A 15,448-nucleotide genomic window follows, 5' to 3' on the forward strand; every position below is an offset into this window, starting at 1 on the left:
AAATATTGGTTGTAAAACAACCTCTTGAAGTCCCTCCAGGTGAGTCCGTCGACGGCATAGGCCGTCTCCATGGCCGTCCACCAGTACTCGGCGTTCCCTTTCAGCATAGAGATCGCCAGCTGGACCTTCACCTCATCGGAAAAATGGAGAGCTCGGAACATCTTCTCTATCTCCCAGATCCATGCTTCTGCCGCCATGGGGTCAGGCCCACCCTCAAAAGTCGGGTGGTTCAGTCGGCGAAACCTCTCGTAGTAGGAGTCTGCCGGTGGCATAGCAGCTATCTGCATCATCTGCTGCTGTTGTAGCAGTTGTGCCATGAGCTGATATACTCCGGCAAGGCTTGCCTGACCTGCTGCAGACCGTGGAGTACCCGGGGGGACTGACTGCTCACTAGGCTCCAGGGAGGGTGGTCTCGTGTCGTCGTCCATGTCTTCTGAACGATCGCCTAGCAGTCAAAATTTAAATTAAGATTATGATAATCCTTATGGACTGCAATATTTTTTTAACTACCCGTTGCCCCAAAATATTTCGTGATTATTCTCTTGTTCAACCTAAGGCTTTGATACCACGAGAATGTCACGCCCCGGACCCGGATCCGTGACACGGTCGTGCCATTGCCGGCTATCGCCCACAATAGCACGCAGCCTCATACAGGGGTAACAGGTAGCCAATGGATTTCAAACTGTCATATATTAAAATATTTGCATTACAACCTTGAAGATTGATACAAAAATATAGAACTTCTAAGCTGTTCAAATGTACAAAAGTATATAGGCTTCTCCAAAAATAACGAAGCTCTGTAACAAAAGAAAAATGTATCTGATGGCGATCACTGATGATGATCTGGAAGAAAATGGAAAACAAACAGGCATGAGCTACACGGCTCAATAAGTAATCCTGCATAATCCTACCGGATCAACTAGTAGGCTAAACATGTTTATCAGGGTCTGAGAAGCTGACATGCATATTTATCTAATAATTATCATGGCATAATATGTATGCAAATTAAACAGAGCAGTATTGCAAGTCACAAAAATTTTCACAAAATATGCATATCTAACCGTGCCCCGGCATGCCATGGTCCATTCGGCCACTAGCAGGGCCAGCTTAGTCATTCTCGGCCACTAGCAAGGCCAGCTCAGTTGCATTCGATCAGTAGCATCTTTGAGCCCATTATAGTATTTTGTTATACTAACTTGCATATATGATTAACATAGCAGCAAAATCATGGTACGATACATGGCCATAGTCTATGAGATTAGGCAAGTTACTTATCCAACATAACACATCATGCATGAATCATATATACTTAAAAAAAAATTACTTAGAGGATGTTAGTAAATATGGCATGATCCATAACAGGATTAGAACAGGTTACTTACTATAAGTTGTTATCAATTCTTTGAGTCCGGACGACGAGTCTTTAATTCCTAGAACCATATTATAAGACTCACATTATCCTCTATTTATCATAAATTTTAGTCCAATTGAAGTAAATTTGAGTCTACCAGGCCTAATTGGGCCTCTAATGGAGAGGTTGGGCCTGATTTGTGGTTAAGTCCACTCTTTCCTAGCCAATTTGGCCTTCTGCCAATTTAATTGGGCCTGGTCTGGGCCTGATTTAGGGCTAATTGGGCCTGCTGGAGTCAACCTGTTATGAACATGGTTCGGACCCAGCTGAATTGAGTTTAATTGGGTTCGGATTTAGCCCAATTTGCTTAATTTGGGTTCATTCAGGCTTGGTCGGGTTCAGACCCAACACCAATTAGGCTTAATTGACCCGTTTAATTCGATTGGGCTTGGATCAACCCTTCATTGGATTCACCCAAACCGAATTGAATTATTTGGGCCTAACGGGTTTCGGATCCGGACTCGGATCCGACCCGCTAGGCAGCCCGTTAAGGCCCCTCTCTTTTTTTCTTTTTTTTTTCTTCCGGGAGCTTCCAGAGGCTTCGGCCCCCCCTTCGCCCGTGTCTCTCCCTCTCCCCCTTCCTCCGGTTCCCTTCCGCCTCCCGTCTCCTCCCTCTTTTTCGCAGGCGGCCGGGGAGATGAAGCGCCCTCCGATCCGCCGGCCGGAGTGGTGCTCCCTTCTCGGGGCAGCGGCGGGGGAGGCCGGTCCCCTTTCTCCCCTTCTCCGAAGTGACGCCGGAGAAGAGGGGAAAAGCCGAGAGGGGGATCGACACCGGATCTCCTCCGGGGGTCTTCACCGGCTCCGACCACGGCGAGGTAAGGCCGTGGTCCGAGGTAAGTACTTATCCCTCTCTCTTTTTTTTGTTCTGTTTACCCTCTTCTCCTTTTTCTTTTTTGTGTGGGAGCCGCGCCGCCACCTCTTCGCCGGTGGAGAGGCGGGGGGCTCGGCTGAGGCTGGCGGCCTCGGGGCCGCGTCTGTCACCGGTACGGCCAGACCCGGCAGCCCCTTTGGCTGCCCCTCAGCCTTAGGGCGGCGACGGACGAGGGCTGTCACCTGCAGGCCGAGTTCGGTTGGGCTCGGCCCGGGTGGCAGTTGGGCCTGGGCTTGGGCCGTCCTCAGGCCGGCCCTCGGCCTGTGGGTCCGGCCCGCAGCCCGTGAGTCTTCCTCCGGTTTCCCCTGTCAAGATTAACCCTCACTGCCTCACTGTGCTGGTCTCCTCCTCTCTGTTTCGTTGATGAAACAAGGAGGGGAACACCCCACAGAGGGGTTCCTCCACCCCTTTCTTGCCTAGACCTACCTACAGGGGTTCATACCTTGTTGTGGCTGGTTGAAGCTGTGTAGTATCATCTCGGTACACTCCCTCCTTCCTCTCCTAAGGCTGCGGGGTCCCTTCTGCCTCCAGCTTCAGGGCTTGGCTATCTGGTATAACAATTCAGAGGGTTAGAGAGTTAGGAAGGGTATATCAAAAACCAGGGGGGTTAGCGGGTTTTAGAGGTATAAAAACTTGGCTTAGGATTTGACCCTGAAGGAGAGGTGGCATCCTCTCCTTCCTCAGTGTCCCGGGAGCCACCAGCTGCCCCTCCACTTCAGGCCAGCTCACAGCTCGCCTGCCGAGGGGAAGAGGAGGTGGCGGGTTTCCGTTTTGCATGTTTGTGGAGGTCTTCTCCGTTGGCCACCTGGTGGTCCTGTCCTTTCAGCTCTCAAGCGGGAGATCACTGTCATCTTGGGCCAGTGTGGCCTACTAACCCCCCTGGCTCAATACTCTCCAACTGGGCCCTATAGTATTGGGCCTGGTCTGTATTGGGCCGGACATTACAGCAACCACAACAGAGATTTGAAATAGGAGCCCCTTTAACGGCTAGGGCCAACCCAGGGCACCACCAATGGCACCTATATTGAAGGAACCGGGACCATGCACGACGTCGCCAACACATGCAGACCTGCCGGACCTACTGAACCACCAAAGCTGGGGTGGTTTGAGCATCGTGGCCATGAGGTTGGACCGGGAGGCCGCCCGCCCGTCCCTCGGTTGATGCATCCCTTCCGACCATGCGAGCAAACATCAACCTCCTTGGCCTCCCCTTGAGATGACTGCCCATCCAAGGTCCACCAACTTGCCGCCGATGCACCAACAACCGCAGAGGCGCCGTCCGTCGAACCGTGGACATCAATATGTAAGATATTACTATCGTATGATATAAGGAGCAAAATTACAGTCACTTTTTTGCTACAATTCCAAATTCAACTTTCAAAACTTTTTTTCGCAAATCCATCTGCAAGTTGAATTGCAAGTACTTGGTGAATGATCTACCGAAGTCCATCAATTTGAGTTCAGTTCTCAGAATATTTTGATTCCATATCCTCGAATAACTTAATTATCTATGTTTATACACTGTAAGCCTTTTGAATCCTAAAATCTTTTGCAAAAGCCATGGTGGCCAAGCAGAAAAGGACAATTAATTTATGTTCAACCTTTCGATTTAAGTCTTTTGCTCGAGCACCTACAGACAAACAATGTCATACAGGTGTAGGAAAGATACTGTAACATATATCAATTTTTGCAATCTCACATTATTTCCTTTTTGTTTCGGATCTATAAGATGATGAAATATCATATTTAAAAAATTCAATTACCTGATACATTTCTATCTGGGGAACATCAATACATAAAGGCTGCATTAAGTAATTAAAAACTTTGATTAATTGACTAAAACTGACTATTACAATTATCATTTATGTGTATGTCTGTGTCAAAAGTCTTTTTGACATATGATATGAAAATATGCAACTCTTATGATTTTTGTCGGTACAGGATTATTGGAACAAGAGAATCACAGTCCAAACAAAAGCTTGGGTTGTCATGAACCATCATTAACTATTACAATATATGAAAAGAGAATAAAGGAGAAAAAGAAGAAAATACTTTAAACTGCTGAAAACCACATCTTACATGCATTGCTTTGTTTATTTTAACTCATTACCGGTATTATCTGATAGCAACATAAGCTACGATGATACCTTTTTTTTTCTCTTAGCCTTTCTTAGTAACATCCTTTTTTTTATTTTGCATTGAATTCTTAATCATCACACTGTGCCAACAGGCTTCTGCGTTTCGAGTCAATTAATGTTCAGCTGCATAACCGAATGGCAAGCAAAAGATGCAATATGGAGCTAACTAAGCCATCTGCAATGTGTTGGAACTCCGTCTAGTTGAGGAAACCTTTAATTCCACGCTATCATGATTAGCAAGTGAAGTACGCATGCCAAGGATTTCATTGCTTCGGTGGCCAGTCAGCTCATCAGTAAAGGATGTTTGCAGAAGTTCCAATGGCTCGAGATTTGGTCTTCATTCACATGGAATCACATAATATCCCAAATTTTCCCAGCAGCTAATCCAGTAGGTTCTGCTGACTTGCCTGTGAAAGATGGAAAAGATCAGTTCCATGACCATTCATGTCCATCGGAATATCTAGGGTCAGTCTGGAAGCCCAGGTGAAAGAAAACCTCTAAGACATCTTGAAGAAAAGAGGCCAGAGGAAGTAAAGTTGTAGATTGTGGGGAAGTCGTGATTCCACCATCCTGAGGGGTCTAGTTTACCAGATAACCTATTTTAGAGGCATTCAAGCATCAAAATGGTATAGGAAATGGGGAATGGGCTTCCTCCTCTGTTTTGCTTTTCTCTCAGCTATTCACACTCCCATTTGTTTGAGATATCAACCAGATAGGAGAGCATGAATCCAAACAGGGCCTCGGTCATCGACTATAGACATGGGGTATCATCAAAGTTAAAAAACATTGCATAAGATGTGAATCCTGGTATCAGCAAAGTCCTAAAATGTACATAGAATGTGATTTTCGAAAAATAGTAGCACCTTCATCTCTGCCTATGTTGCTACCGAGAGGTTTTGAGCTGCTTCCATTCTTCGCATCTATCATCTCCACTTCAACCATAGTTCTATTGACTGCTTTCTCATTGTCCATCCCCATCATTTTGATCTTTTCCTTTTGTATGGCACGCATCTCATATCTGACAAACAAATTAGAGAATTTCGAACACATAGGTTAATTTCATTCTGAGTGAAGCCATATTAAGACAAAAGGGCAGGAAATATGAATCAACAAATTGCTAAAACTTATTGCATTCATATTAGAATTGGCAAGATTTTTTGCTGAGCTACATGAGAAGGCCTGATGTGGATGGAAAGGAACTGAAGTGGATACAAGTTCAAAAAAAAGAAAGCCATTTTCATGATACCAGTTTGTTATTAGCTGTGATTCTATGTAAACAATTATAACTAAAACATCTAGTTGTCTTCAGTGATAACCTGCCAGGCTTGAAAACAATCATCCTTAACCCAGAGGTATCTGGGACTTGGTAGACAGGCTGCTTCAAGTGCAGACATTTTCTGTGAAAGAAATCAGGTTGCTGACCATCTAGCAGACTTGGCTTCTCGCAGTTTTGACTATATGACTTGGACTACAGAGCTTCCAGGAATACTATTAATTTTGTTATGATTAATGCTTTAGGGGTTGTCTTTGAATGGTTGTAGTTTGTTGGCTTGGCTGTTCTTCTACCAATAAGAGAAAAGGTTAATTATGCAAATCATACCCTCTACAACAGTACAACTAATTCAGTTATCCACGTTAAATCAGAGACCCAACTTTCAAATGTTATCATGTAAAGACTGCCTGGCAAGGACCGAAAACTCTTCAAATATGTGATTTCTTCCTCGTTTATGTAGAAACCGACAAATAGCTATTGCCAAGATAACATTTTTCTCGGTAGACAGATATACAGGAGATTATGATAATGCAGGTAGACGTGATGGAGGCTGAATGGTCATGGTAAAAGCCATAGCATCAACGATAACAAGTATACCAGAAGTAGGTGCACAAATCATTCAGAGGACCACTATTGAAACCAAGGATTCAATTTCCCATCCATACACTTGTGTCTACAATTTGTACTGCTCCAACAGGTTATTGGCACAACACATAGGGTGCATATCATGCAACATACGTGCCAGACCATCTCCTTGCATACTAGCCAACTTTTGAAGTTTCAGCCAAGCCAGGCCTTTTGGCCAAATACAAATTAGATTCAATCAGAATCAAGCTGAAACTGACTCCCTATATATTGTCTGACTCAGCTTCAGTTAGTTCCGGCTGATCTAGTTTCAGTATTTTCAGCCAAAATAGACAATTTTTTCTTTTCATAATACTGTTTTGATTTTTCCGTTCTAAGAAACAGTTATTTACTTGGTATATGATTAAATACAAGCAACTGAGTTAATAAAGAATGCATGAATAGAAGCCATAGAAACATTGACTCTCATGTGTTAAACTCCATACAATTCATCAACATGTGTGTGCACATGTTAATTGCATTTTGCACACACATGGATATATTTCTCGCTCAAGCCCTGTTTTCTTCAACTCTAAGTGTTATCTCATGTACAAGTGTTGTTCAAAAAAATACTCAGATAGCATTTTTCATGTATAATCTGGTTCATAACCATAACATATATTTTAGTATAGCCCATGAACATATCTATTATTCTGTGAGATTTTTTCCATGAATTATAAAGAAAATATTATATTTCAATATAATGAAATATTGTTAAGAAATGCAATACCAAGGACACTTTTCATAAATTTCTAAATTAGTTACTCTTTTCATATGACTATTTGTATGCTTTTGTTACCTTATTCTACAACCCTAATTTCTACTTGACATGGAAAAACTAATTTTTATTGCATTGTTTTAGTTTGATTAAGTGCACACCTTGCACTACATAGCCTTTCAGAAAAGCGTAATATGAATTGAGTTTGTTGCATTGGCTGTAATTTAATTGTATTCATTAATATTTACTATTTTTGGCATTTTGTGAGAATAATGGTTAAAGCACTACCGATTACCTAGGTCAAATGCTTTGGCAAGAACACTGCCAAGATTTGAATTCAAAACCTCAATGCGGGAGGAAGCAACCACTTGTTATCACGTGATTTAATCATTATGAATTTCCTACCTACTCAGTGACAAATAACATTTTCTTAACAGATGCCGGTGCCTTACACAGGTCTTAACATTATATGCCCGCATACATACATAGATGCATCCATATATGCATATATATGTACATGTTTATATATGCACACATATATATACAAACATATATACATGTATATACCTACAGATATATGATATAAAACAAGATTATTGCCAATGAGAAAAACAATTTCCTGTTTGGCATCCTTTTATCATTGTCTCATCCTATGTCAAATATATGTAAACAGAGCAACTGCAGGAACAAATGGTGAAAGAACTTACGAGGCCACATAGCTCTTAACAAGTAGGAAATATATTCTCCAGAACTGTTTCTCCTTTAGATGACGGGGGCACAGAATATATCGAAGTTGCGCAATTTCCTATAACAACAATCATTAAATCATATCAGTAAAGACCCTGCAACAATTACCGGTAAAATGCATTGAGCCACCTGACATAGTTTTTATGTACATATAATAAAAGTTGTAATGGTAATGAAAAGCATATAAATCATTTCAAATTAACTTGTCACTTTCTGCAATTAATATCTTTTACTGAACCCTTGGTTACAGATATATTTTTTTAACCAGATAATTTCCCAGAGGATAATCCATAGCTTGATACATAACTGTTACACTTGATTGTACAGCTACCTTGTTTCTTAAATTTCATGATCTTCTTAAATTTCATGATAATCCATAGCTTGATACATAACTAGCCTTAGAATATCTTTCAAAATGAGTGAGAAATGAATAAATTCAGAAGGCCAATGTTATGTCTGGATCTCATGCTGTCTGGATCTCATACAAGATCATTGAAGATCTATGTTCACTCTTCAAGTTCAGGGCATTCAGAAGAATATCAAGTTGGTCAAATTGAATATGATTCCTTTTATGGTTTTCGCATATTTTTATTCAGATGATTTTCAAAATAATTTTTATATTTCCTTTCTTTTTCATATGTTATTTAGTGACATTTGGGAGATTTGAGAAATACAAGTAATCTTTTTCTTCTCTAGGAATTCTTCCAATAAGTGGTCTACCTTTCTATCCTAAAAAAAGGAGACTAACTTCTTGTAAGGCAGATTTGAAGTGAGGACTTTTTTTTTCTTCAAAGCTTTCTTCCTCTCTCTTCCTCCCTTCTTTCTCCAACTATAATCTCCTTCTTCCTTTTCTTATTTCTTCTCTTCCATCTCTACAGCATATCAAAACCAGCTGTCTCCATGTAAAATTTCTGTCATCAGCTCAGCAATCAAAATCATTCAGTGCAACCAATTAAAACTATTCCTATAAGCCTTAGATGTAAATTAATTCATAAAAAATCTCTAGTTTCTTTTGTTTGCAATACTTATGTCCCCCTTTATCAACCTCACCAAATTAATCCTGTACCAGATCTATCAATGGACCTGGCAGATTTTCTAGCTGAGACCAATAAACAAACCTTATTACCCATTTCTTTTCTTCCTACAATCCTATTTAATCAATCACTAGTTATTTTATAAATCCTCTTTCTTCAGCTTATTTTCCCTACTTTTATTATGCTTGGCTACTCAAACATCCAAACACTGATTTGCCAGACAGAAACCATATTAAGCACTGAAATTCTATCCTTTGACAGCTTAACAAATAACGCCTATTACTAGGGCTAGAAATGGGCCCAAGTCAGGCCAGCTCCAGATCAGGCTTTGGGCTCAGGCATGCAAAGGTTCAGGTCAGGCTTGGACTTAGAATATGAGGCCCAATCTGGGTTTAAGTCACGTTTTGGCATAGTCTGAGCCTGGGTTGAAATCCGAGCCCACATCCTGACCAAGGCCACTAATGTATGCGACCACCTAGGAGTCCTTTTACCAACCCAGTGTTCTTTGCTACTCCCATCTCTCCCTCTATCCAAAAACCCTCAACCCATAAATTCCCTTTGAGCCTCCAAAAACTATACCCACTTCCCTAGTCCCTAGCTTCGAAGCCATGGCAAATGCATCACAATAGAATAGATGACTTCTTCGAGCAGATCTTCTCCATAACGCCAACGAACACCAGTGATGATGGCAAAATGTCATCCCAATGAGTTCCTTTCCTTGCCTCCTCTCTCTCTATCCAGGCAATACTCATCTCTCTCACTCACTGCCTTCACCTTCCTCTCCTCATCCTCTTTCTTCCACCATCCACTTTCTCTCCTCTAGCATCTACCCCACCTACCAATTTCTATCCTCCTCTTCAAATACCCAACCTCCACCCCTTCCCTCTAACTCTAATGCTGCAGGATCCCCAGCCAATGCCTAGCAATGCCTAAAATCTAAGCCCTAAAGATCAGGTCAAGCCCGTCTGGATCTGGGTTGGGCTTGAGTTTAGGCTTGTGACGGACTGCAGAAATATTTTCAAGCCTAGGCCCCACTTGAAGCCCAAAATCTTTTCCGTGTCAGCTACTCAAGAAAAAGGGCACCCTTGGTTCCTATCCTACCCATTACACTAGTCCAAGAAATTGCATTTTGCAAATCTATTAATAGCCACAAAGAACTTCTCCAATAATAATATAACATGCTCCAAACTTTTGTACAATTCTATTAATTATACCTTTTCTTTTATCGAGACGTCTCCAGTATTCTTTTGTTTAATTTCTTCTTTTTTCAATCTCTTAAATTATCTCAAATAATTATTTTTAAATTTATGAATTCTTACCATAGTCATATTAAATCCCAAATTCTTGTGTAGATGGATTAAAAACTTCAGGTAAACTCCAGTCAAAGTAAATATTAGTTATCAAGTTATAATTTTAAGGGACAACATTAAGAAAAGATGATGACCAAATCATGGTAAGTTTAAGACTTAGGTAAGGAAAGAAGCTCCTGGGCATTTTTGGTACTAAAGTTATTAATGTATGTATGTACCTACATACGTACGTACATATGTATGTATGTATGTATACGTGTGTTTCAATAAATAGTCAGCCTAACTAATAACTGCACCAGTACTAAATTCTTATAGAGGCAAGTAAGGAATTAATAATTTGTGTGGACAGTGAAGTATGGTTTTGGTTAAATTTCAAAAAGTGAGTTGAATGTGCTTAATAGATACTCTGCAAAGAAAAATTAGAAGCTCTTTTACATGAAGGTGGTCTAGATCTAAGTGCACATGTTGGACAAAAATTATTTTGACAAAGTTATCATGTATAACAAGATCCAACCCAAACCAATACAAATAAATTGAAAGCAGATGCATAAATACTTGGATGTGGTAGAACCTTGTAAAACACCGATATCACCCAAAACATTACAAGATTGGAATGCATCCAGTTTCAGCCATCTCAGTATCGGTTAAACTAAGAAAAAAAGTCTAAATCACACCCAAAACATTTCAATTCCAAGCCACAAGGAATCGTAGCTTGAAACCATAACAACAATGACAATGATGGCAGCAGCAGCAGCATCAGCAATGGAAACAAAACAAAGAGATCCTATACTCTTATAATTTATGTCAATGTGCAGAACAACCATATTATGGACAATTCATCAATAATTTGCTCAGCTGCAACAAAATACTTTCTTTGTGCATCAACAAATATCTATATTCTTTTTTGGCGAGAGAGATAATTTCACCAATCGAGTTGTAGATATCTGATATATTCATACCTAAGGATTTTCCACAAAGTGGTGATAATTGCTATCTATTTATGAGGCTAAAAGACAGCACCGAAGGAAAATATTTGGTGAAACCATTGAATAATCTTGAGGAAAGTAGTTTAATAACTACATGTTGTAATGAGTAGTTTATATTAGGTAGTGAAAGATATCATTTAGTTTAAAATTAGTGGCCAGCTGAAAGCATATGATCATAAATCTCAGATCTACTACTGATATATCAAGCCCTACAAAACAGCAGAATGAAGATATTTATGATAAAAATGTTTCAGTTGAGACCCTTGTACAATTTGCTGTGACCATCAGTTGTTAAGGACAATTGAAACAACTTTTTTCAGATACATAGACAAAGTTGACAGTGGTAAACAGTTCATGGGCAAGTCAAGAAGAAGAAGAAGAAGAAGACAATAGATTATTCGCAGCAGATGGTAAAACTTTGATGTTCAATATTTTATGAAACAATGATGGAGATCAAGTTGCCTATCATTGTGCACCAAAAGCCAAAGAAAACCATGGCAAAACATACCTACATGGGATAGACCTAAATAAATTACAAGGTAGGGGAAGATGTAAGGACCCCAAACCTATGGGAGGACGAAGACTTAGTGACATCGGATTTATTAAAATGCACCGCTGCCTCATCAATTAAATCAAAATCATCACCGAAATCTATATAATTCTCTTTTAAACAATTTATTGTGCAAACTAAATCTTCTTAATGCAGCAGAGATCTGTAATCCCCAACTTTTACCATCCAAAAAAGGCACAGAAAATAAACAAAGCATTGGTCGGGAAAGAGTTCTCATCTCCAATTGGTACAGACAAAAAAAAAAAAATCCGCGAACAACAACTGACCTTGACTTTGGAGAGAACCAAAGTAGCATGCCTCTCCTGCCACTCCGTGAGCTCCTTTCGGACATTAGTTGCCGTTGATGGAGCGGACCCAAAAACAAAATCCACTGGCCGATCATCTGTAGCTCGATGGGAAGAACGGAAATTAGAATTACAAATTCCTTGGAAGGGGACGGGAAAAGGGGGGAAAAAAACGCAGATGGAAACCTTGAAGGGGAAAAGTTTTGAAGGTATCGATGCTGAAGCCCTTGATGAAGTTGCAAAGCTGCTCCGTTACTCCGAATTCCTGGAGATAACCCTCCTCTTCATCCCGAATGTTCCCCTTCTTCTCTCCCTGACCTCTGAACCAAAGACTCCTCTTCCAAAAAGACATCGCAACGCGACGGATCTCAGAAGATGTTTTTTCTCATTCTTTTTCTTCGAGCCCTCCGCTGATCCGAGCTTGCATTAGCTCCGCTGCAGGCATTCATAAGTTTGGCAAAGGGGCCTCGCTTTAGGATTCACGATTCCTGCACTCAACCCGGCCTGACAATATCCGCCTAATAAACCTGCCTGTCCGATTAGCCCAGCCCCACTGGCTTGAGCAACTTCGGCCGAACCAAACATTAAGCTTTGATGTCGTTGGCATCACTTTCGTTTTTTATATATTTTTAAAAATAAAAATAAAAATTTTATTTTATTTTTATATAAATTTGGAAATATAAGTATTTTCAGTATAGCTAATTTTTAAAAAAATATAAGTATGGTGATGGCGATAAAGAGTCTAATGAGTCTAAAATTAAGAAGTCTAAAATTAACTTATTTGTACATAATTATGAACTATTTAAAATGGAGTTTAGTGAGTCTATATCTGATATGTTTATCCGCTTCACGAATATTATTAATGTTTTTAAAAGTCTTGGTAAATTCTATACTAATAGTGATTTAAGGAGAAGATTCTCAAGTCATTGCCAAGAATATGAAAGGCCAAAGTCATAGCCATCCAAGAAACAAAGGACCTCAACACCCTTCCTCTAAAAGAATTACTAGGTTCACTAATGATTTACAAGCTAACTATGAAATAGAACTTGAAAGAGGATGAATCAAAGAAAAGAACTATCGCTCTCAAGTCAACGACTCAACAAGAAGATAAAAGCGAGGGAACTGACGATACGAGGGTGAGGAGGAAATGGCCCTCATAACAAGAAGATTTAGAAGATTTATGAGAAGAAGGCAAGGATCAACGAAAAAACCTTTAACTAAGGAGGAACAGAGCGAAGAAAAAGAAAAGAGCAGCTGCTAATATGGTATGAGTGGAATGGTCACTTTACAACGGACTACCTATTATTGAAGAAGGCTCCAAAAAAGCTAGGAGAGAAAGCAATGGCCGCTGCTTGGAGTGACAGCGACGAATCAAGCTCAGAAGGAGAAATCCATGAAATAGCCTATCTATGCCCCATGGTTCATGAGGCTGAGGTAAGTTCTGAATCTTTGAATGATTTCACTTTTGATAAATTTCATAATGTTTTTTTATGATTTAATAGATGAGTTTAAAAAGCTTAGTCAAAATAATAGGGAACTTAAATTGAAAAATCAAACGCTCTTAACTAAAAAAGAAAATATATCAAAAGCAAAACAATCATTAATTCAAGAAGATCAGAATTAATCAGAAGTTAAAAAGCTAAAACTAATTGCAGACAAATTTACCTTAAGTTATGAATAGTTGAATATGATGATAATAGCCAACAAATTGTTTTTGATAAAGCTAAACTTGACTATAATCCATTGCAGAAATAGAAGTCTTTAAAGAAAATATTTATTTAATCTTCAAACAATTTAACAAGAAAGATAACTTATTTTAAATGTGGTAACATTGGGCACAAGCACTTTACCTATAATCTTAAAGCAAACAACTTAAATGGTAAAGTAGCTATCAAAAAAATATGGATACCAAAAGAAACCATAATTGCTAACCTAAGAACCTAAAAAAGCTTGGGAACCTAAAATAAAAACTTGATTCCTGTGATGCAGGTGTGTCTAGCAGCCCATGGAACAAACAGAAAATGGTACTTGGATAGTGGTTATTGTAGACACATGACAAATGAATCTCAATTCATCTTTCTTAAGAAGAAAGGACGGGTGGTTACCTTTGGCGACAATAGCAAAGAAAGGAATATTGAAGTGGGTAAAATTTGTATCACTCCTTCATTTATTAAAAATGTTTTACTTGTAGAAAGTCTAAAACATAATCTTTTAAATATAAGTCAGTTATGTGGAAAAGGTCTTAAAGTTACTTTTGAATCTTCTATGTGCTTTGTGTCTAGTCCCAATGATAATGATATTAAGTTTCCAGAGCATAGCCATAGTAATGTATACTTGGTCAATTTTGACCATTTATCTATGAAAAACATGTAATGTTTAGTTGTGATAAATGACAAAATTAGTAAGACTAGTTAGTTATGATATTATAGATTAGCTCATGCAAGCATGAACCTTATTCCTAAATTAGCTAGAAAAGATTTAGTTATAAGTCTACCAAAAATAAATTTTGAAAAAGATAAAATCTATGATGTATACCAACTAGAAAAACAATGTAGAGTCTCTTTTAAATCTAAAAATATAGTTTCAACTTCTAGGCCTTTGGAACTTTTATATATAGATTTATGTGGGCCAACAAGACCTTCAAGTCTTGGTGGCAAACACTTTGGCTTTGTTATTATTGATGATTTTTCTAGATTAATATGCGTATTATTTCTTGTTCATAAAAATAAAGACTTTTTAAAGAAATTTCAAATAAAAAAGATTTACATGTTCTTAAAATAAAAAGTGATCATGGAATCAAATTTGAAAATCATAAATTTGAAAAGTTTTGGAATAAAAATGGAATAGAATATAACTTTTCTAGATCTAGGATACCTCAACAAAATGGGTAGTTGAAAAAAAAAAATAGAATCTTAGAAAAAATGTCTAGAATTATACTGTGTGAAAGTCATCCTCTAAAATACTTTTAGGCTGAGGAAATTAATATGGCTTGTGACATTTTAAACAGAGTTTCTATCAGACCTTTATTAAAGAAAATATCCTATGAACTTTGGAAAAACAGAAAACCTATAATTAGATATTTTTACATTTTCAGGTGTAAATGCTTCATACTTAACAATGAAAAAGATAATATAGAAAGATTTGATGCCAAATCAAATAAAGCTATCTTTCTTAGGTACTCTACATCTAAGAAAGCATATAGAGTATTCAACAAAAGAACTTAAGTAATAGAAGAGTCCATTTATTTTATTTTTGATGAGACTAATCACCTTCCTTCAAGAAAGAAAAAAGATCTTGATGATGATGGAGGTTCATTGAGCAAAGAAATAAAGGACCTCATTTTGAAGGATAGATCAATAAAAAATGCAATGGACCAAGAAGAAAAAGATGATGGTGAAAAAGAAGATCAGCCACAACAACAATCTCAAGGTATAAATAACTCACCAAGAAAATGGAGGTATATTCATAGTCACCCCAAAAA

General features: G+C 38.7%; 1 protein-coding gene across 1 annotated transcript; it reads right to left on the bottom strand.

Annotated features, from left to right (window-relative positions):
• Positions 1-4,310: 4,310 nt before the first annotated feature.
• Positions 4,311-12,463, bottom strand: LOC103716016 (BSD domain-containing protein). Its single transcript, XM_088708281.1, has 5 exons — positions 12,154-12,463; positions 11,950-12,065; positions 7,743-7,840; positions 5,284-5,438; positions 4,311-4,827 (listed from the first exon to the last, which is right to left on the bottom strand). The coding sequence occupies exons 1-5, from the start codon at positions 12,317-12,319 to the stop codon at positions 4,772-4,774; spliced, it is 591 nt and encodes a 196-aa protein (XP_088564407.1). The 5' UTR covers positions 12,320-12,463; the 3' UTR covers positions 4,311-4,771.
• Positions 12,464-15,448: the final 2,985 nt, after the last annotated feature.

Source organism: Phoenix dactylifera, chromosome 12, assembly GCF_051530095.1.
Source record: "Phoenix dactylifera cultivar Ajwa chromosome 12, Ajwa_hap1_PhDact_Kaust_v1.1, whole genome shotgun sequence".
NCBI lineage: Eukaryota > Viridiplantae > Streptophyta > Magnoliopsida > Arecales > Arecaceae > Phoenix > Phoenix dactylifera.

Coding starts and splice junctions, on each gene's coding strand:
- LOC103716016 (XM_088708281.1), bottom strand. CDS start 12,319: ATGTCTTTTTGGAAGAGGAGTCTTTGGTTCAGAGGTCAGGGAGAGAAG. Junction 7,841..11,949: donor TGGTTCTCTCCAAAGTCAAG/GTCAGTTGTTGT, acceptor TTGTTGTTATAG/GAAATTGCGCAACTTCGATA. Junction 4,828..5,283: donor CAACATAGGCAGAGATGAAG/GTGCTACTATTT, acceptor CATCTTTCACAG/GCAAGTCAGCAGAACCTACT.